The 22569-nt window shown below is 39.3% G+C and overlaps 1 protein-coding gene across 10 annotated transcripts in view; it reads left to right on the forward strand.

Annotated features, from left to right (window-relative positions):
* LOC128693328 (uncharacterized) overlaps positions 1 to 22569 on the forward strand; it is a 354225-nt gene that overhangs the window by 326513 nt on the left and 5143 nt on the right. For 9 of the 10 annotated variants that reach the window (XM_070089438.1, XM_070089439.1, XM_070089440.1 and 6 more), the window contains one exon: positions 6198 to 6416. In XM_070089438.1, the coding sequence (XP_069945539.1) occupies positions 6198 to 6416 (219 nt within the window). Of the gene's footprint in view, positions 1 to 5946; positions 6060 to 6197; positions 6417 to 22569 lie in introns of those variants that run through there. The other variant, XM_070089445.1, reaches the window with a different exon arrangement.

The raw sequence follows: 22569 nt of genomic DNA on the forward strand, positions 1-22569 counted from the left end.
TGTGCCTGTCTGTGATTAACCCATGTTTATAATAATTATATAGTTTTATATTAGAAAAAGATACACCCTCTTAATCCTCTCTACATGCCTAAACCATCTTGACAGCCACTACTCAGCCCTCTTGAATTATAATACCCTTGGTTTCCCTTTTAATTTCTATGCTCCAAATCCTCTTCATGGCACATGCTCTCAACTATGTTAAAAATTCCACAACAGTGTTGCCTGATGGCATTTACCATATTATTGTAAAGGAGGTTACTAATTGTATGATGGACAGACTGCCAAGGAACTGGATTTGAGAATTCAGTGCAAATACATACTATGTAGTTATAGAATGGATTAACTTTTCAGCAGAAATGTAAACCCCATGAAACCTTTTAAGTTAATTAAACAAAAAACATTGACTTGTCAGAAATATGATTAACATATTCCAGTATAGTAATACAGTAATGTAACACCAGTAGCAGGCATGGAATAGGTAAAGACATGACAACTTTGTTATAAATAATACTGAATACTGAAAGTCCTTAAATAATGTGAATTACAGGATTTCCATAAAATTTTAACTCGTATATACTTCTTGGGAAATTTAATTATTATTATTATTATTTTTTTTATTTATTTTTTTTTTCAACAAGTCGGCCGTCTCTCACCGAGGCAGGGTGACCCAAAAAAGAAAGAAAATCCCCAAAAAGAAAATACTTTCATCATCATTCAATACTTTCACCACACTCACATATTATCACTGCTTTTGCAGAGGTGCTCAGAATACAACAGTTTAGAAGCATATACGTATAAAGATACACAACGTATCCCTCCAAACAGCCAATATCCCAAACCCCTCCTTTAAAGTGCAGGCATTGTACTTCCCATTTCCAGGACTCAAGTCCGACTATATGAAAATAACCGGTTTCCCTGAATCCCTTCACTAAATATTACCCTGCTCACACTCCAACAGATCGTCAGGTCCTAAGTATCATTCGCCTCCATTCACTCCTATCTAACACGCTCATGCATGCTTTCTGGAAATCCAAGCCCCTAGCCCACAAAACCTCCTTTACCCCCTCTTTCCAACCCTTTCGAGGACGACCCCTACCCCTCCTTCCTTCCCCTATAGATTTATATGCTTTCCATGTCATTCTACTTTGATCCATTCTCTCTAAATGACCAAATCACCTCAACAACCCCTCTTCTGCCCTCTGACTAATGCTTTTATTAACTCCACACCTTCTCCTAATTTCCACACTCCGAATTTTCTGCATAATATTTACACCACACATTGCCCTTAGACAGGACATCTCCACTGCCTCCAACCGTCTCCTCGCTGCTGCATTTACCACCCAAGCTTCACATCCATATAAGAGTGTTGGTACTACTATGCTTTCATACATTCCCTTCTTTGCCTCCATAGATAACGTTTTTTGGCTCCACATATACCTCAACGCACCACTCACCTTTTTTCCCTCATCAATTCTATGATTAACCTCATCCTTCATAAATCCATCCGCCAACACGTCAACTCCCAAGTATCTGAAAACATTCACTTCTTCCATACTCCTCCTCCCCAATTTGATATCCAATTTTTCTTTATCTAAATCATTTGATACCCTCATCACCTTGCTCTTTTCTATGTTCACTTTCAACTTTCTACCTTTACACACATTCTCAAACTCATCCACTAACCTTTTCAATTTTTCTTTAGAATCTCCCATAAGCACAGTATCATCAGCAAAAAGTAACTGTGTCAATTTACATTTTGAATTTGATTCCCCATAATTTAATCCCACCCCTCTCCCAAACACCCTAGCATTTACTTCTTTTACAACCCCATCTATAAATATATTAAACAACCATGGTGACATTACACATCCCTGTCTAAGACCTACTTTTACTGGGAAGTATTCTCCCTCTCTTCTACACACCCTAACCTGAGCCTCAATATCCTCATAAAAGCTCTTTACAGCATTTAGTAACTTACCACCTATTCCATATACTTGCAACATCTGCCACATTGCTCCTCTATCCACTCTATCATATGCCTTTTCTAAATCCATAAATGCAATAAAAACTTCCCTACCTTTATCTAAATACTGTTCACATATATGCTTCAATGTAAACACTTGATCTACACATCCCCTACCCACTCTGAAGCCTCCCTGCTCATCCGCAATCCTACATTCTGTCTTACCTCTAATTCTTTCAGTTATAACCCTACCGTATACTTTTCCTGGTATACTCAGTAAACTTATTCCTCTATAATTTTTACAATCTCTTTTGTCCCCTTTCCCTTTATATAAAGGGACTATACATGCTCTCTGCCAATCCCTAGGTACCTTCCCCTCTTTCATACATTTATTAAACAAAAGTACCAACCACTCCAACACTATATCCCCCCCTGCTTTTAACATTTCTGTCATGATCCCATCAGTTCCAGCTGCTTTACCCCCTTTCATTCTACGTAATGCCTCACGTACCTCCACCACACTTTCATTCTGCTCTTCTTCACTCCTAAAAGATGGTATACCTCCCTGGCCAGTGCATGAAATTACCGCCTCCCTTTCTTCCTCAACATTTAAAAGTTCCTCAAAATATTCTCTCCATCTACCTAATACCTCCCTCTCCCCATCTACTAACTCCCCTACTCTGTTTTTAACTGACAAATCCATACTTTCCCTAGGCTTTCTTAACTTGTTTAACTCACTCCAAAATTTTTTCTTATTTTCATTAAAATTTCTTGACAGTGCCTCTCCCACTCTTTCATCTGCTCTCCTTTTGCACTCTCTCACCACTCTCTTCACCTTTCTTTTACTCTCCATATACTCTGCTCTTCTTATATCACTTCTGCTTTGTAAAAACCTCTCGTAAGCTACCTTTTACTCTTTTATCACACCCTTTACTTCATCATTCCACCAATCACTCCTCTTTCCTCCTGCCCCCACCCTTTTATATCCACAAACTTCTGCCCCACATTCTAATACTGCATTTTTAAAACTATTCCAACCCTCTTCAACCCCCCCACTACTCATCTTTGCACTAGCGCACCTTTCTGCCAATAGTCGTTTATATCTCGCCCGAACTTCCTCCTCCCTTAGTTTATACACTTTCACCTCCCTCTTACTTGTTGTTGCCACCTTCCTCTTTTCCCATCTACCTCTTACTCTAACTGTAGCTACAACTAAATAATGATCCGATATATCAGTTGCCCCTCTATAAACATGTACATCCTGGAGCCTACCCATCAACCTTTTATCCACCAATACATAATCTAACAAACTACTTTCATTACGTGCTACATCATACCTTGTATATTTATTTATCTTCTTTTTCATAAAATATGTATTACTTATTACCAAATTTCTTTCTACACATAGCTCAATTAAAGGCTCCCCATTTACATTTACCCCTGGCATCCCAAATTTACCTACTACTCCCTCTATAACATTTTTACCCACTTTAGCATTGAAATCCCCAACCACCATTACTCTCACACTTGATTCAAAACTCCCCACGCATTCACTCAACATTTCCCAGAATCTCTCTCTCTCCTCTACACTTCTCTCTTCTCCAGGTGCATACACGCTTACTATAACCCACTTTTCACATCCAATCTTTATTTTACTCCACATAATCCTTGAATTTATACATTTGTAGTCCCTCTTTTCCTGCCATAGCTTATCCTTCAACATTAACCCTTTGAGGGTCGACAGGCCCTCTCCGAAACTCGTTCTCAGGGTCGGCCAAATTTAAAAAAAAAAAAAATTATTTTCTCTTATGAAAAGATAGAGAATCTTTTCCCGATCATAACGACACCAAAAGTTTGAAATTTGATAGAAAACTTACGGAATTATGCTCTCGCAAAGTTAGCGGTCTCGGCGATGTTTACGGATCGGCGATTTTGCCCACTTTGAGCCCCATTTTCGGCCAATTTCACTGTACTAGTCGACAAAAAACATGAATATTTCGCTAGAACTCCATTTTTTCTATCGAATGGGTGCAAGAAACCACCCATTTATAAATTCAACTATCCAGTACAGTGGTCAGAATTAAGCAATTTTGCCAATTTCACACGAATTTCAAAAGATGCCAATTTCGGAATAGGGTCCAGAATAAACAAGAAAGACATTCCTGGCACTAAAATGACATTTCCTCTAGTCATTAGTCACGTCTCAAGGCCCCTCTTATATTCTTTTGCTTTCCACTTTGAATTTTTATTCTCACAAAAAATATAAGATTTACTGTTATGCAGACTACTGCATTAGTGTAAAAAATGGTATAAATATTATTGGTGCACTTGTGAAAGAATATTAGACTCACCAGTTGACGTGTATTGCACGCTTGGCACGATTTGTTTACTTTTGAAGTTTGGTAAAAATCGAACATTTCTGCTACTTTGAGCTCAATTTCAAGGCACCTTTCATTGTAAAACCAGTCAAAATCATCCCAATTTCAGTAATATGTCTTCCATTCTATAAAATGAGACCAAGAAAACTAGAATACAACAATAAATACTATACGAAAATACACTGCAAAGTCGCTGATTTATTAAAAAAAAATGGAAAAAGTTTTTTTTTCTCATTATGCACCGTGTGCTGCAGGATTTTTTTTAGACTGTGCACACTGACCACATAGACCCATTCTTTCATATGAAGGCCTACCAGCTTTCTCCCACTAGATTTGAGGTCGCTAGAATTTATGAGTACTAGTACGTCAAAAACCCCTACGCGTAAGACGTACTAGTACGACGAAAACCCTCAAAGGGTTAATAACATTAATAATCTATTATTATTATTATTATTATTATTTATTTATTTTTTTTTTATTATTATCACACTGGCCGATTCCCACCAAGGCAGGGTGGCCCGAAAAAGAAAAACTTTCACCATCATTCACTCCATCACTGTCTTGCCAGAAGGGTGCTTTACACTACAGTTTTTAAACTGCAACATCAACACCCTTCCTTCAGAGTGCAGGCACTGTACTTCCCATCTCCAGGACTCAAGTCCGGCCTGCCGGTTTCCCTGAACCCCTTCATAAATGTTACTTTGCTCACACTCCAACAGCACGTCAAGTATTAAAAACCATTCGTCTCCATTCACTCCTATCAAACACGCTCACGCACGCCTGCTGGAAGTCCAAGCCCCTCGCACACAAAACCTCCTTTACCCCCTCCCTCCAACCTTTCCTAGGCCGACCCCTACCCCGCCTTCCTTCCACTACAGACTGATACACTCTTGAAGTCATTCTGTTTCGCTCCATTCTCTCTACATGTCCGAACCACCTCAACAACCCTTCCTCAGCCCTCTGGACAACAGTTTTGGTAATCCCGCACCTCCTCCTAACTTCCAAACTACGAATTCTCTGCATTATATTCACACCACACATTATTATTGTTTTTGTTATTAGTCTGCTCACTTCTGTTTTCTGCTATCCATTATTGCTTATATTATTCCTAAGTTCTTTTAATTTTAGTTTTTGCCTCTCTGCATCTCTGGGTAATGCATGGACTCTTGTGTTAATGCATCGCATCTTCTGCAACTAAATACTCTATCACCTCATCTATTGTCTTTTCTTTTAGTTTTCTTTTCCTTTTCCATCGCACTACATTCTAACTATGCTATTATACCTTCCATTCTATAGTTCTCTCCTTGTTTATTTCCACAACACATTTGTGACTCAGTACTGAATGGTTCTTAGCACCTTGGGGGAGCTCTGTTGTTTCACCTCCATCAGATTTGCTTATGGTGACTACTAGATTGAACCTTACTAGCTCATCCTCTCCTCTTTCTGTGGTCCTGTTGTATTGACACAAAATTTTCTAATTATCCACTTTCCTTTGGATCTCATGTGTCACTTTTATTTTATCAGTATTTATGCATTGGTCATACGGCCACCTTCACTGTAATTCACAAATTTGCCAGTTCCTTGAATAATCTACAGCATTTGCAGGTCCTTTGTGGATATTTGAAAAATAGTAAGGCTACAGCCAGGGTAGGCAAGAAGCTAACAAGTGAGAGGGTGGGCAAGTGAGAGACAGGGAAGAGTGGTTGGAATGAGGGTTAGTGAATTTAAAGGTAAGCAAGAAAGGAGAACAAGTTTGTTCTCTGCTTGTGGGTGATATGCTGTTGCTGTACTCTATGAAAATTAGCCCTTTTTATACATAATATACAGGATTTAATATTCTAATTGTTTCTTTGCAGGTTACCATACAATGATATATTTGGTGGAGTAAGTGCCATGACTGTAGAGCAGTTTAGAAAAGTTAATGGCTTCAGCAACAAATTCTGGGGCTGGGGAGGAGAAGACGATGATATGTCCAACAGAATAAAATATCATGGCTTTTTTATATCACGTTATCCTGCAAATATTGGCCGTTACACCATGTTATCTCACAAGAAAGATGTTCCTAATCCAAGAAGGTAGAGTATTTCAAATTTCATTTAAGCCTTTGCTTAGCAATGGGCAATTTGAATGTATGATAGATACATAAATCAAGCCATTTGTAGTTACAGGAGTAGAGCTTTTCCTGTGGCACCCAGTCTTCTGATTAAACATTTTTGTGAGTGGATGTTATGAATGAAAAGTAGCTGGATGTCCTGGTAGGGCATAGGAGAGATTCAATGGGAAGAAATATATTGGGATTAGGTCAGGGGTTTCTAATAGAGTTAGAGCTAAGGAAGGAGTAGCAGTGATGTTGAAGGATAAGCTATGGCAGGAAAAGAAGGAATATAAATGTATAAATTCAAAGATTATGTGGAGTTAAATAAGGGTTGGATGTGAAAAGTGGGTTATAGTAAGTGTTTATGCACTTGGAGAAGAGAGAGATTGAGATTGAGATTGAGATTGAGAGAGAGATTGAGAGAGAGATTGAGAGAGAGATTGAGATTTTGGGAAATGTTGAGTGTGTGAGAAGTTTTGAACCAAGTGAGAGAGTACTTACAGTTGGGGATCTCAATGCTAAAGTGTGTAAAAATGTTGTATAGGGAGTAGTAGGTAAATTTGGGTGTCAGGGATAAATGAAAATGGGGAGCCTTCAATTTAACTATGTGTAGAAACAGGTTTGGTAATAAGTAATACGTATTTCATGAAAAAGAGGATAAATAAGTATACAAGATATGATATAGCATATCATATCTTGTATACTTATATAGATTATGTATTGGTGGATAAAAGGTTGATGGATAGGCTTCAGAACATACATGTTTATAGAGGGGCAATGGATATATCGGATCATATCTAGTTGTAATTACAGTTAGAGTAAGAGGTAGATGGGGACAAAAGGAAAATGGCAACAGTAAGTAAGAGAGAGGTGAAAGTTTATAAACTAAGGGAGGAGGAAGTTAGGGTGAGATCTAAGCAACTATTGGCTGAAACATGGGTTAGTGCAAGTATGGGTTGTGGGGGGGGGGGTTGCACAGGGATGGGATAGTTTTAAAAATGTAGTATTAGAGTGTGGGGCAGAAGTTTGTGGCTATAGGAGGGTGGGTGCAGGAAGAAAGGAGTGATTGGTGGAATGATGAGGTAAAGGGTGCGATAAAAAAGAAATAGGCAGCTTATGAGAAGTTTTTACTAAGCAGAAGTGACATTAGAAAGGCAGAGTATATGGAGAGTAAAAGGAAGGTGAAGAGAATGATGAGAGAGTGCTAAAGGAGAGAAATGATAGTGGGAGAGGCACTGTCAAGAAATTTTGCTGAGAATAAGAAAAATTTTGGAGTGACATAAACAAGTTAAGAAAGTCTAGGGAATGAATGGATTTGTCAGTTAAAAGCAAAGTAGGGGAGTTAGTAGATGGGGAGCTGGAGGCATTTGGCAGATGGCAGGAATATTTTGAGAAACTTATAATTGTCGATGAAGGAAGGGAGGCAGTAATTTCTTGCACTGGCCAGAGAGGTACAACATCTTTTAGGAGTGAAGAAGAGCAGGATGTGAGTGGGGGTGAGGTGTGTGAGGCATTATGTAAAATGAAAGGGGGGTAAAACAGCTGGAACTGACAGGATCATGATAGAAATGTTAAAAGCACAGGGAGATAGTGTTGAAGTGGTTAGTATTTTTGTTTAATAAATATATGAAAGAGGGGAAGGTACTTAAAGATAGCCAGAGAGCATGTATAATTCCTTTATATAAAGGGAATGGGGACAAAAGAGATTGTAAAAATTATAGGGGAATAAGTTTACTGAGAATACCAGATAATGTATGGTAAGGTTATTATCGAGAGAATTAGAGGTAAGACAGAGAGCAGATTGCAGATTAGCAAGGAGGCTTTAGAATAGGTAGGGGATGTGTAGATCAAGTGTTTACATTGAAGCATATATGTGAACAGTATTTAGATATTTAGTATTTAGTATTTAGATTGGTGGAATGATGATGTAAAGAGAGTAGTAAGGGAGAAAAAGTTAGCATATGAGAAGTTTTTACAAAGTAGAAGTGATGCAAGGAGGGAAGAGTATATGGAGAAAAAGAGAGAAGTTAAGAGAGTGGTGAAGCAATGTAAAAAGAGAGCAAATGAGAGAGTGGGTGAGATGTTATCAACAAATTTTGTTGAAAATAAGAAAAAGTTTTGGAGTGAGATTAACAAGTTAAGAAAGCCTAGAGAACAAATGGATTTGTCAGTTAAAAATAGGAGAGGAGAGTTATTAAATGGAGAGTTAGAGGTATTGGGAAGATGGAAGGAATATTTTGAGGAATTGTTAAATGTTGATGAAGATAGGGAAGCTGTGATTTCGTGTATAGGGCAAGGAGGAATAACATCTTGTAGGAGTGAGGAAGAGCCAGTTGTGAGTGTGGGGGAAGTTCGTGAGGCAGTAGGTAAAATGAAAGGGGGTAAGGCAGCCGGGATTGATGGGATAAAGATAGAAATGTTAAAAGCAGGTGGGGATATAGTTTTGGAGTGGTTGGTGCAATTATTTAATAAATGTATGGAAGAGGGTAAGGTACCTAGGGATTGGCAGAGAGCATGCATAGTTCCTTTGTATAAAGGCAAAGGGGATAAAAGAGAGTGCAAAAATTATAGGGGGATAAGTCTGTTGAGTGTACCTGGTAAAGTGTATGGTAGAGTTATAATTGAAAGAATTAAGAGTAAGACGGAGAATAGGATAGCAGATGAACAAGGAGGCTTTAGGAAAGGTAGGGGGTGTGTGGACCAGGTGTTTACAGTGAAACATATAAGTGAACAGTATTTAGATAAGGCTAAAGAGGTCTTTGTGGCATTTATGGATTTGGAAAAGGCGTATGACAGGGTGGATAGGGGGGCAATGTGGCAGATGTTGCAAGTGTATGGTGTAGGAGGTAGGTTACTGAAAGCAGTGAAGAGTTTTTACGAGGATAGTGAGGCTCAAGTTAGAGTATGTAGGAAAGAGGGAAATTTTTTCCCAGTAAAAGTAGGCCTTAGACAAGGATGTGTGATGTCACCGTGGTTGTTTAATATATTTATAGATGGGGTTGTAAGAGAAGTAAATGCGAGGGTTTTGGCAAGAGGCGTGGAGTTAAAAGATAAAGAATCACACACAAAGTGGGAGTTGTCACAGCTGCTCTTTGCTGATGACACTGTGCTCTTGGGAGATTCTGAAGAGAAGTTGCAGAGATTGGTGGATGAATTTGGTAGGGTGTGCAAAAGAAGAAAATTAAAGGTGAATACAGGAAAGAGTAAGGTTATGAGGATAACAAAAAGATTAGGTGATGAAAGATTGAATATCAGATTGGAGGGAGAGAGTATGGAGGAGGTGAACGTATTCAGATATTTGGGAGTGGACGTGTCAGCGGATGGGTCTATGAAAGATGAGGTGAATCATAGAATTGATGAGGGAAAAAGAGTGAGTGGTGCACTTAGGAGTCTGTGGAAACAAAGAACTTTGTCCTTGGAGGCAAAGAGGGGAATGTATGAGAGTATAGTTTTACCAACGCTCTTATATGGGTGTGAAGCGTGGGTGATGAATGTTGCAGCGAGGAGAAGGCTGGAGGCAGTGGAGATGTCATGTCTGAGGGCAATGTGTGGTGTGAATATAATGCAGAGAATTCGTAGTTTGGAAGTTAGGAGGAGGTGCGGGATTACCAAAACTGTTGTCCAGAGGGCTGAGGAAGGGTTGTTGAGGTGGTTCGGACATGTAGAGAGAATGGAGCGAAACAGAATGACTTCAAGAGTGTATCACTCTGTAGTGGAAGGAAGGCGGGGTAGGGGTCGGCCTAGGAAGGGTTGGAGGGAGGGGGTAAAGGAGGTTTTGTGTGCGAGGGGCTTGGACTTCCAGCAGGCATGCGTGAGCGTGTTTGATAGGAGTGAATGGAGACAAATGGTTTTTAATACTTGACGTGCTGTTGGAGTGTGAGCAAAGTAACATTTATGAAGGGATTCAGGGAAACCGGCAGGCCGGACTTGAGTCCTGGAGATGGGAAGTACAGTGCCTGCACTCTGAAGGAGGGGTGTTAATGTTGCAGTTTAAAAACTGTAGTGTAAAGCACCCTTCTGGCAAGACAGTGATGGAGTGAATGATGGTGAAAGTTTTTCTTTTTCGGGCCACCCTGCCTTGGTGGGAATCGGCCGGTGTGATAATAAAAAATAAATAATATTTAGATAAAGGTAGGGAAGTTTTCATTGCATTTCTGGATTTAGAAAAGGCATATGACAGTGGATAGGGGAGCAATGTGGCAGATGTTGCAAGTGTATGGAATAGGTAGTAAGTTACTAAATGCTGTAAAAAGTTTTTATGAGGATAGTGAAGCTCAGGTTAGGGTATGTAGGAGAGAGAGAGAGATTACTTCCCAGTAAAAGTAGGTCTTAGACTGGGATGTGTAATGTCACCATGGTTGTTTAACATATTTATAGATGGGGCTGTAAAAGAAGTAAATGCTAGATTGTTGGGGAGAGGGGTGGGATTAAATTATGGGGAATCAAATACAAAATGAGAGTTGACAGTTACTTTTTGCTGATGATACTGTGCTTTTGGGAGATTTTAAAGAAAAGTTTCAAAGGTTAGTGGACGAGTTTGGGAGGGTGTGTAAAGGTAGAAGGTCGAGAGTGAACATAGTTAAGAGGAGGGTGGTGAGGGCATCAAAAATCTTAGGTAAAGAAAAATTGGATATCACATTGGAGGGAGGGAGTATGGAAGAAGTGAATCTATCTTTCAACACACTGGCCGTATCCCACCGAGGCAGGGTGGCCCAAAAGGAAAAACGAAAGTTTCTCCTTTTACATTTAGTAATATATACAGGAGAAAGGGTTACTAGCCCCTTGCTCCCGGCAGTTTAGTCGCCTCTTACAACATGCATGGCTTACAGAAAAAGAATTCTGTTCCACTTCCCCATGGAGGTAAGAGGAAATAAACAAAAACAAGAACTAGAAAGAAAATAGAAGAAAACCCAGAGGAGTGTGTGTATATATTTGCTTGTACATGTATGTGTCGTGTGACCTAAGTGCAAGTAGAAGTAGCAAGACGTACCTGAAATCTTGCATGTTTATGAGACAGACAAAAGACACCAGCAATCCTACCATCATGTAAAACAATTACAGGCTTTCGTTGTACACTCACTTGGCAGGACTGTAGTACCTCCCTGGGCGGCTGCTGTTTACCAACGTACTACCTAGGAGAAGTGAATGTTTTCAGATATTTGGGAGTTGACTTGTCAGCGGATGGATTTATGAAGAATGAGATTGACCATAGAATTGATGAGGGGAAAAAAGGTGAGTAGTGTGTTGAGGTATCTGTGGAGACGAAGAAAGTTATCCATGTAAGCAAAGAAGGGAATGTATGCGAGTACTGTATAGTTGTACCAACACTCCTATAAGGGTGTGAAGCATGGGTTGTAAATGCTGCAGCGAGGAGGCGGCTGGAGGGAGTGGAGATGTCATGTCTATGGGCAATGTGTGGTGTAAATATTATGCAGAGAATTCGTAGTGTGGAAATTAGGAGGTGTGGAGTTACTAAAAGTATTAGTCAGAGGGCTGAAGAGGGGCTGTCAACGTAGTTTGGTCATTTAGAGAGAATGGAACAAAGTAGAATGACTTGGATAGCGTATAAATCTGTAAGGGAAGGAAGGCAGTGTAGGGGTCATCCTCGAAAAGTTGGAGGGAGGGGGTAAAGAAGGTTTTGTGGGCAAGGGGCTTAGACTTCCAGTAAGCATGCGTGAGCATGTTAGATAGGAGTGAATGGGGACGAATGGTTTTTGGAACCTGAAGAGCTGTTGGAGTATGAGTAGGGTAATATTTTGTGCAGGGATTCAGGTAAACCGGTTAGCTGGACTTAGTCTTGGAAATGGGAAGTACAATGCCTGAACTTTAAAGGAGGGGTTTGGGATATTGGCCGTTTGGTGGGATGTCTAAGCTGCCGTATCTGAGCGCCTCTGCAGAGACAGTGATTATGTATGAGTGATGATGAAAGTGTTGAATAATGATGAAAGTTTTTTCTTTCTTCTTTCTTTTTTGGTTCTTCTTTCTTTTTGGGTTATTCTGCCTTGGTGGGAAATGGCCAATTTGTTAAAAAAAAAAAAAAAAATCAAATTTCTTGTGGTTGTAGCACAAACTAGGAATCTTGAATTCCATCACAACAATCTACCAATCAAACAGATAGTTTGGAAATTTGGATGCATCACATAAAATTCAGTGTGGTTATATTAGCTGATTTGTGTAGATAGTACCCATTGGAACTAATCGAACTGTTATGTTCATAGCTTACGGAGATATGTAAGTGTAATCACTAAACAAGCAAATCCACCTACTGTAATTACTGCTTAATGTGATGTTTATAGTTTTGTTGTGGTGTATCTCACTAAGCAGTATGTGTTTGAGGCCTAATGACAATTGTACTAAGTTCACTCAGGCAATCAACACTTAATTTTGCATGACAAGAATCCTCGGTACGTTTTGCAAATGCAGAGACAATAGTACCTTGGTACTCAAACAATTCGGTACTCAAATGCTTTGTTCAGTAAAAAAAATCACTCGGTAGTGGACTGTTTGCTCGGCACTCAACCAAATAAACACGACCTGCCAGAACACAAACTGAAACAGGTCAGATTAGTCACAATACAGATGAAAAAAGAACTCACAGCAAAATATGAAAGCAGTGCCCCCATGTCTGATCTTGCTACTGAGTTTCATATGGCAAAATCTATGATTTCTACGATACTAATAAATAGAGGCCATTAAATAGGCTGATGTTGCAAAAGGAGTGAAAGCGGTTACAAAACAAAGACCACAAACAATTCAAGAGGTTGAGAAATTGTTGTTTATTTGGATCAGTGAAAAACAGTTAGCTGGTGATAGTGTTTCTGAGACCTTCATTTGCGAAAAAGCACAACATCTGCACTCCAATCTCTTGAAAAACACTCCTGATATAGGTAGTGAAGTGTTCAAAGCCAGTCATGGGTAGTTTGAGAAATTTAAGAGGTATATACAGTAGGGCCCCGCTTTTCGGCATTTTGCCTTACGTCATTCCACTAATACGGCGATCTCAAATTATGACCAAAACTTTCTTTACGGCAAGTGGTCTTTCAAATATGGCGCACGCCACCCAGTTTGTTTACATTCTCCATGAGCACTTCTCTCTATTATGTAATAATAATCACTCTTGGGCACATTAAGTGTCTAATTTTACATCAATATAGATACTTTCATTAATCCATTTATGATATTTTCTTCAAAATTATATAAAAAACACATTACACAGCATATAAACATGCTGTTTATATGCTATGGAGGTGCGGTTGCTGGGCGGAGGGAAAACATTACGTAATACTGTACTAATAATAATCACTCGAGTCAGCATGACTCATGAAATCGTAATAACACGTTTGCAAACATTAAATGTCTTTTTTTCGTTAATATAGACATTTTCATTAATCCATCTATGATATTTTCTTCAAAATTATATAAGACACACGTTACATAGTATATAAACATTTTGTTTGTGTACTATGGAGGTGTGCTAGCTGGGCGGAGGGAAAACATTACGTCACTCCCCTTAATACATAACGCTTTTGTTTACAATTCTCGGCATGAATTATTCTTTACTTTTCCCCATGTTTATGATGGCATCTAAAGGTAGTTGATAGAAATGATTAAACTCAGTGAAAATGGTATGTCGATCGTAATAATATGGCACTGGGCCACATTAAATATCGTGTAGCTATATAGATATGTAGTCCAGGTGAACTACATACCTACATTATTATTATAACTGATAATTATACTTACGTGCACTTGTACCTAAGTCTTATTAGTCTTGAAGACAACATGTTAATAATGATAATACAGTGGATCCCCGCCTTACGATATTAATCCGTTCCTGAGAGCTCATCGTGAGCCAAAATTATCGTAAGGCGAATTAATTTTCCCCATAAGAAATAATGGAAATCTAATTAATCCGTGCAAGACACACAAAAGTCTGAAAAAAAAAATTTTACCACATGAAATATTAATTTTAATACACACAAACTTAAGAAGACATGCACAATTAATACTCTACTAAGAATAGAATACATGACACTTACCTTTATTGAAGATCTGGTGATGATTGATGGGATGGGAGGAGGGGAGAATGTGGAAGTTGTTATTATTTAGAAGGGGAATCCCCTTCCATTAGGACTTGAGGTATCAAGTCCTTTTCCGGGGTTACTTCCCTTCGTCTTTTAATGCCACTAGGACCAGCTTGAGAGTCACTGGACCTCTGTCGCACAACAAATCTGTCAATAGAGGTCTGTACCTCCCGTTCCTTTAAGATTTGCCTAAAATGAACCACAACATTGTCATTGTAATAGTCACCAGCATGGCTTGCAATAACTGTGTTAGGGTGATTTTCATCCATAAAGGTTTGCACTTCAACCCGCTTTGCACACATTTCCTTAATCTTTGAAGTAGGCACAATAGATTCCACAACTGGCATAGGCTTCTCAGGGTTAGTCCCAAACCCTTCAAAATCTTTCTTAATTTCCATACTAATTCTCACCCTTTTTACCACAGGGTTGGCACTAGAAGCTTTCTTAGGGCCCATGGTGACTTATTTTGCAGTTACAAGCACAAAAAACACTGGGATAAGGTGAAATGTACCGAATGTATGCGTGGATGCGACCACACTGGCTGGCTTGTAAACACTGGTGCTGAGGCCACATGTGGGACGCGTCCCGGACAAATCATGTGAGGCAAGGCAAAATTTTTGCGTTCAAATGCTTCATATGGCGGATTTAACGTAATGCGATGTGTTCGTAAGGCAGGGGTCCACTGTAATAATAACAATAATAATCACTGAGGCGCATTAAATATTGTTTAAAATGTTACTATAGATATTTTGCTTAATCCATCTAAATACACCTAACAGTAGAATAAAAGGAGTAGCAATAATGTTGAAGGATAAGCTATGGCAGGAAAAGAGGGACTATAAATGTATTAATTCAAGGATTATGTGGAGTAAAATAAAGATTGGATGTGAAAAGTGGGTTATAATAAGCGTGTATGCACCTGGAGAAGAGAGAAGTGTAGAGGAGAGAGAGAGATTTTGGGAAATGTTGAGTGAATGCGTGGGGAGTTTTGAATCAAGTGTGAGAGTAATGGTGGTTGGGGATTTTAATGCTAAAGTGGGTAAAAATGTTATGGAGGGAGTAGTAGGTAAATTTGGGGTGCCAGGGGTAAATGTAAATGGGGAGCCTTTAATTGAGCTATGTGTAGAAAGAAATTTGGTAATAAGTAATACATATTTTATGAAAAAGAGGATAAATAAATATACAAGGTATGATGTAGCACGTAATGAAAGTAGTTTATTAGATTATGTATTGGTGGATAAAAGGTTGATGGGTAGGCTCCAGGATGTACATGTTTATAGAGGGGCAACTGATATATCGGATCATTATTTAGTTGTAGCTACAGTTAGAGTAAGAGGTAGATGGGAAAAGAGGAAGGTGGCAACAACAAGTAAGAGGGAAGTGAAAGTGTATAAACTAAGGGAGGAGGAAGTTCGGGTGAGATATAAGCGACTATTGGCAGAAAGGTGGGCTAGTGCAAAGATGAGTAGTGGGGGGGTTGAAGAGGGTTGGAATAGTTTTAAAAATGCAGTATTAGAATGTGGGGCAGAAGTTTGTGGTTATAGGAGGGTGGGGGCAGGAGGAAAGAGGAGTGATTGGTGGAATGATGAAGTAAAGGGTGTGATAAAAGAGAAAAAGGTAGCTTATGAGAGGTTTTTACAAAGCAGAAGTGTTATAAGAAGAGCAGAGTATATGGAGAGTAAAAGAAAGGTAAAGAGAGTGGTGAGAGAGTGCAAAAGGAGAGCAGATGATAGAGTGGGAGAGGCACTGTCAAGAAATTTTAATGAAAATAAGAAAAAATTTTGGAGTGAGTTAAACAAGTTAAGAAAGCCTAGGGAAAATATGGATTTGTCAGTTAAAAACAGAGTAGGGGAGTTAGTAGATGGGGAGATGGAGGTATTGGGTAGATGGCGAGAATATTTTGAGGAACTTTTAAATGTTAAGGAAGAAAGGGAGGCAGTAATTTCATGCACTGGTCAGGGAGGTATACCATCTTTTAGGAGTGAAGAAGAGCAGAATGTAAGTGTGGGGGAGGTACGTGAGGCATTACGTAAAATGAAAGGGGGTAAAGCAGCTGGAACTGATGGGATCATGACAGAAATGTTAAAAGCAGGGGGGGATATAGTGTTGGAGTGGTTGGTACTTTTGTTTAATAAATGTATGAAAGAGGGGAAGGTACCTAGGGATTGGCAGAGAGCATGTATAGTCCCTTTATATAAAGGGAAAGGGGACAAAAGAGACTGTAAAAATTATAGAGGAATAAGCTTACTGAGTATACCAGGAAAAGTGTACGGTAGGGTTATAATTGAAAGAATTAGAGGTAAGACAGAATGTAGGATTGCGGATGAGCAAGGAGGTTTTAGAGTGGGTAGGGGATGTGTAGATCAGGTGTTTACATTGAAGCATATATGTGAACAGTATTTAGATAAAGATAGGGAAGTTTTTATTGCATTTATGGATTTAGAAAAGGCATATGATAGAGTGGATAGAGGAGCAATGTGGCAGATGTTGCAAGTATATGGAATAGGTGGTAAGTTATTAAATGCTGTAAAGAGTTTTTATGAGGATAGTGAGGCTCAGGTTAGGGTGTGTAGAAGAGAGGGAGACTACTTCCCGGTAAAAGTAGGTCTTAGACAGGGATGTGTAATGTCACCATGGTTGTTTAATATATTTATAGATGGGGTTGTAAAGGAAGTAAATGCTAGGGTGTTTGGGAGAGGGGTGGGATTAAATTATGGGGAATCAAATTCAAAATGGGAATTGACACAGTTACTTTTTGCTGATGATACTGTGCTTATGGGAGATTCTAAAGAAAAATTGCAAAGGTTAGTGGATGAGTTTGGGAATGTGTGTAAAGGTAGAAAGTTGAAAGTGAACATAGAAAAGAGTAAGGTGATGAGGGTGTCAAATGATTTAGATAAAGAAAAATTGGATATCAAATTGGGGAGGAGGAGTATGGAAGAAGTGAATGTTTTCAGATACTTGGGAGTTGACGTGTCGGCGGATGGATTTATGAAGGATGAGGTTAATCATAGAATTGATGAGGGAAAAAAGGTGAGTGGTGCGTTGAGGTATATGTGGAGTCAAAAAACGTTATCTATGGAGGCAAAGAAGGGAATGTATGAAAGTATAGTAGTACCAACACTCTTATATGGGTGTGAAGCTTGGGTGGTAAATGCAGCAGCGAGGAGACGGTTGGAGGCAGCGGAGATGTCCTGTTTAAGGGCAATGTGTGGTGTAAATATTATGCAGAAAATTCGGAGTGTGGAAATTAGGAGAAGGTGTGGAGTTAATAAAAGTATTAGTCAGAGGGCAGAAGAGGGGTTGTTGAGGTGGTTTGGTCATTTAGAGAGAATGGATCACAGTAGAATGACATGGAAAGCATATAAATCTATAGGGGAAGGAAGGCGGGGTAGGGGTCGTCCTCGAAAGGGTTGGAGAGAGGGGGTAAAGGAGGTTTTGTGGGTAAGGGGCTTGGACTTCCAGCAAGCGTGCGTGAGCGTGTTAGATAGGAGTGAATGGAGACGAATGGTACTTGGGACCTGACGATCTGTTGGAGTGTGAGCAGGGTAATATTTAGTGAAGGGATTCAGGGAAACCGGTTATTTTCATATAGTCGGACTTGAGTCCTGGAAATGGGAAGTACAATGCCTGCACTTTAAAGGAGGGGTTTGGGATATTGGCAGTTTGGAGGGATATGTTGTGTATCTTTATATGTTTATGCTTCTAGACTGTTGTATTCTGAGCACCTCTGCAAAAACAGTGATAATGTGCGAGTGTGGTGAAAGTGTTGAATGATGATGAAAGTATTTTCTTTTTGGGGATTTTCTTTCTTTTTTGGGTCACCCTGCCTCGGTGGGAGACGGCCGACTTGTTGAAAAAAAAAAAAAAAAAAAAAAAAAAATATGAGATGTGGTAGCCAGGTGTCTTGTAGGACTTGCAGTAGCCAGGCAACTTGTAGGACTTGTGGTAGCCAGATGACTTGTAGCCCAACATCAGAGAAAATGTGTACACTATAATATTACTGGGGGTAACTAGGAAATTATTCCTTATGTATGCCTTCACTCAGGGCGTCATTTCTTTTAAAAATGGTGTTACATGAGAATGGGAGTGTTTCTCTTTATTGATTATACTGTATCAACGTGGAGACAACTTGTGCACAATGTAAAGTGACGAATAAGTAAGTTTATTCAGGTATACACAATTACAGTTACATAGATTATCATGCATAGCTGCATATGTGTAAAGTACCTAGGATAATCCAAAAAAGTCAGACAGAGTGACTTATTTCCATTGGGGTCCTTTACAAAAACCAGACATGTTCATCTGGTTTGTTTACATTACATGTAGGTGGGATGGTGATGGCTGCCCCTGCAGACTACCCATACTTCCCAAACCTGACTTCCTATAAAACTCGCCTCTCACCCTACATTAAGACTACTACACAGTGGAACCTCAAATTTCAAACTTAATCCGTTCCAGGAGCTAGTTCTAAAGTAGAGAAGTTTGAAAGGCGAAGCAATATTTCCCATAAGAAATAATGGAAATACAATTAATCCGTTCCAGAAACCCAAAAATATTCACATAAAAATACATTTTATAGATAGTATTACATTATAGTTTTGCATACACACAACATATATAGTGTACAATTATTAACCCTTAAACTGCCCAAACGTAAATCTACGTCCACATGCAGGGGGGGCTCCGAACATAGATCTACGTTTTTTTTTTTACATGCTTTCAAATGGGGAAAATCAACAAAGCCAGACTGGCTCAGGGTGCCTGCGCGGGGACGTGGACAGAGCGGGCTGGTGGACAGGTCTGGTACCCGGCAGTTCGAAAGAAGGGGCGAGTTCGATAATAAGGACAAAGTTGGTTTGAAAAAAACGGTCGAAAGGCGAAGAGTTCGTTAAGTGATGCGTTTGAAATTTGAGGTTCCACTGTACTGTATATGCATTTTATCGCTCTAGGGAGCTTAATGTCGTAGTAGGTGGGAGTGGCCAAGCAGGATGCTATGCCTCCCACACAACTTTCTACAAATAAATACTTTTCACCTCTTGCCCTATATTAAGACCATTAAGACTACAAATATTTTAAGGTAAGTAATGAGTGTAGTGTATATGCATTGTACTGTATATCCATTTTATTGCTCTAGGGAGCTTTAAGCATCGTAGTATAGTATGTGTGGGTGGGGTGGCCAGGAGGGATACCACATCTTACTTCTTACAGTAAATACTACTCACCTTTTGCCCTACATTAAGACCACAAATATTTTGAGGTAAATAATGAGTGTACTGTGTGTGTATTTTACTTTTTAATGCCTAGTTCTATTGCTAACTTATGTTAGTGTAAACTTGTTCTCTGGTATTTATATGCATTTATAAATGGAAAAAAATGGAGTTCTGCTTTCCAGTGAAGTCTGCTTTCTGGCAGTAGCCTGGACCCTAACCTGCCGTATAAGTGGGGCCCTACTGTACTGTGTAGTGAGGCATAGAGAGGCTGCTAGTTCTGAGAAAGATGCTGCCGAAAAACACATCGGTGAAGGTTTTATTCCTCAACGAGTGTTCTTTTGTGATGAGACAGGTTTATTTTGGAAAAAATGCCAAACAAAACCTATATCACTCCATAGAAATCATTGCCACGGGTCTGAAATGGATTAATCTAATTTACATTATTCCTTATGGGAAAAATTTGTTCGGTACTCAAACAGATCGGCACTAGAATAGCCTTCTGGAGCTAATTAAGTTTAAGTACTAAGGTACTGTTTTATGTCATACATTCAGGATTGCTGATAAACTGAACATCACATTGAATGACTTAAATGAATAAAACAGGAACTGTAATTACTACACAGCAGAACAAACAAAGGCACTTCTCAGAGCCAACAACAACATAACTGTCTTTAACTACAATGTCAGATCATTATGATGACCTCACAGCATTACTAAATTCCCTGCATGCCAGTATGTCCATCATTACTCTCACCGAAACCTGGCTAAAGCCAGATACTACAGATGTCTATGCCATTCCTGGTTACACAGCCATACACAACTGTAGGCCAGATCAACAAGGAGGTGGCACAGCTATATACTACTCAGATCAACTAGAATGTATCACTAATACTTGCACAAGGGATGAACATGGGGAATATATAATAGCCAAATTCAAATCCAAATACCTAGAAAAACCTCTCGGTGATAAACATCTACAGAGCACCACAGTCAAACATTAGCCGTTTTAGTGAAAACCTAGGAAGTATGATAACTGTTGCACACATGAATAAAGATCACTTACTACTCTCAGGTGACTTCATTATAAATCTCCTGCAAGACCAGGACCCACACGTTACTGAATTCACAAACACTATGAGTAACTGCTTACACAAATAACCCGCACATAAAAGACAGAAGCTTACGACGACGTTTCGGTCCGACTTGGACCATTGACAAAGTCACACTAACAGAGGAGGAGCAGGACGGCTATATATAGGCAGGAAGAGGTGGAGGTAGTAGTAGTGGTAGTAGTAGTGGTGGTAGTAGTAGTGGTGGTAGTAGTAGTGGTGGTAGTAGTACAAGAATTGTATATAATACCGACAGGATGAAATGACACATGCACAACACCCGGGCATCCCCACCGTCATTTCATCCTGTCGGTATTATATACAATTCTTGTACTACTACCACCACTACTACTACCACCACTACTACTACCACTACTACTACCTCCACCTCTTCCTGCCTATATATAGCCATCCTGCTCCTCCTCTGTTAGTGTGACTTTGTCAATGGTCCAAGTCGGACCGAAACGTCGTCGTAAGCTTCTGTCTTTTATGTGCGGGTTATTTGTGTATCGTTCCAGTCACGGTATTGTGCCTTTTTGTTATTTATTTAGTAACTGCTTGTTGCTACCAACAGTAACAAAACCCACAAGAATTACAGAGACTAGTGTTTCCCTATTAGACCACATCTGGACCAACACCATGTCCCCTTTAAAATCAGGCATAATCACAGATAATACCACAGACCACTACCCTACCTTTCTCATAACCAATCTAAGAAAATTACCCCAAGACACTACTAAAATAACCATCAGACTTCATAATGAGGCAGCCATTAATAGCTTCACAACAGCAATGACAAACATCGACTGGCTAACTGAGCTAGAAACCTATACAGATACTGACGAATATATTAATAATTTTCTAAAAAAGACCCAATACCTCTATAACAAGCACTGCCCTAAAAAAACAAACAGATCACAGCTAAGAGACTGAACAGTCCCTGGCTAATGCCTAGCATCCTCAAATCCATAAATATAAGGCACCTATACGAAAAACAGTATAGAATGGGTCACATAACCAGAGACCAAACAAAACGTTACTCATCAGTCCTAACCAACCTGATAAGAAGGGCAAAAAAATTGTATTATGAGAACATATTATCCAACCTGGAAAACCCTATCTGAAATTCTAGGAACAAAAAAAAAAATATCAGGAAACAGAGCAATCAAACTAACAAAACCAGATGAACCCCAACTCCCACCAACTGAAACAGCAAACAGACTCAATGTTTTCTTCTCCACCATAGAAAAAAACCTTGCCAATAAAATTCCAAGCTCAAATACCCCACCCAATGACTACCTCACTGGCAACTACCTGAACACACTGTTCCTAGCTCTGACTAACCCAACAGAAGTCTCCCTTTTTATCAACACGCTAAAAAAAAACAAGACAGGAGATTTAAATACCTTACCACCCTTTATATACAATAAAGCTTCGCAAGTGCTGTCACCAATCATTGCAACACACTTTAACAAATCCACCGAATCCTCTACCTTCCCCACAGTTCTCAAAATAGCGAGGGTCACCCCGATACATTTAGGAGGAAATCAAACAGACTTGGATAACTATAGGCCAATATCCAACTTACACCCTCTCTCTAAAATCTTTGAAAAATTAATTCATAAGCGAATCTTTTCCTACCTTGTCTCCCACAACATGCTCAACCCCTGTCAGTTTGGATTCAGGCCTAATAAAAATACAAATGATGCTATTATACACATGCTAGA

This window comes from Cherax quadricarinatus, chromosome 28 (genome assembly GCF_038502225.1).
Source record: "Cherax quadricarinatus isolate ZL_2023a chromosome 28, ASM3850222v1, whole genome shotgun sequence".
NCBI classification, from domain to species: Eukaryota; Metazoa; Arthropoda; class Malacostraca; order Decapoda; family Parastacidae; genus Cherax; species Cherax quadricarinatus.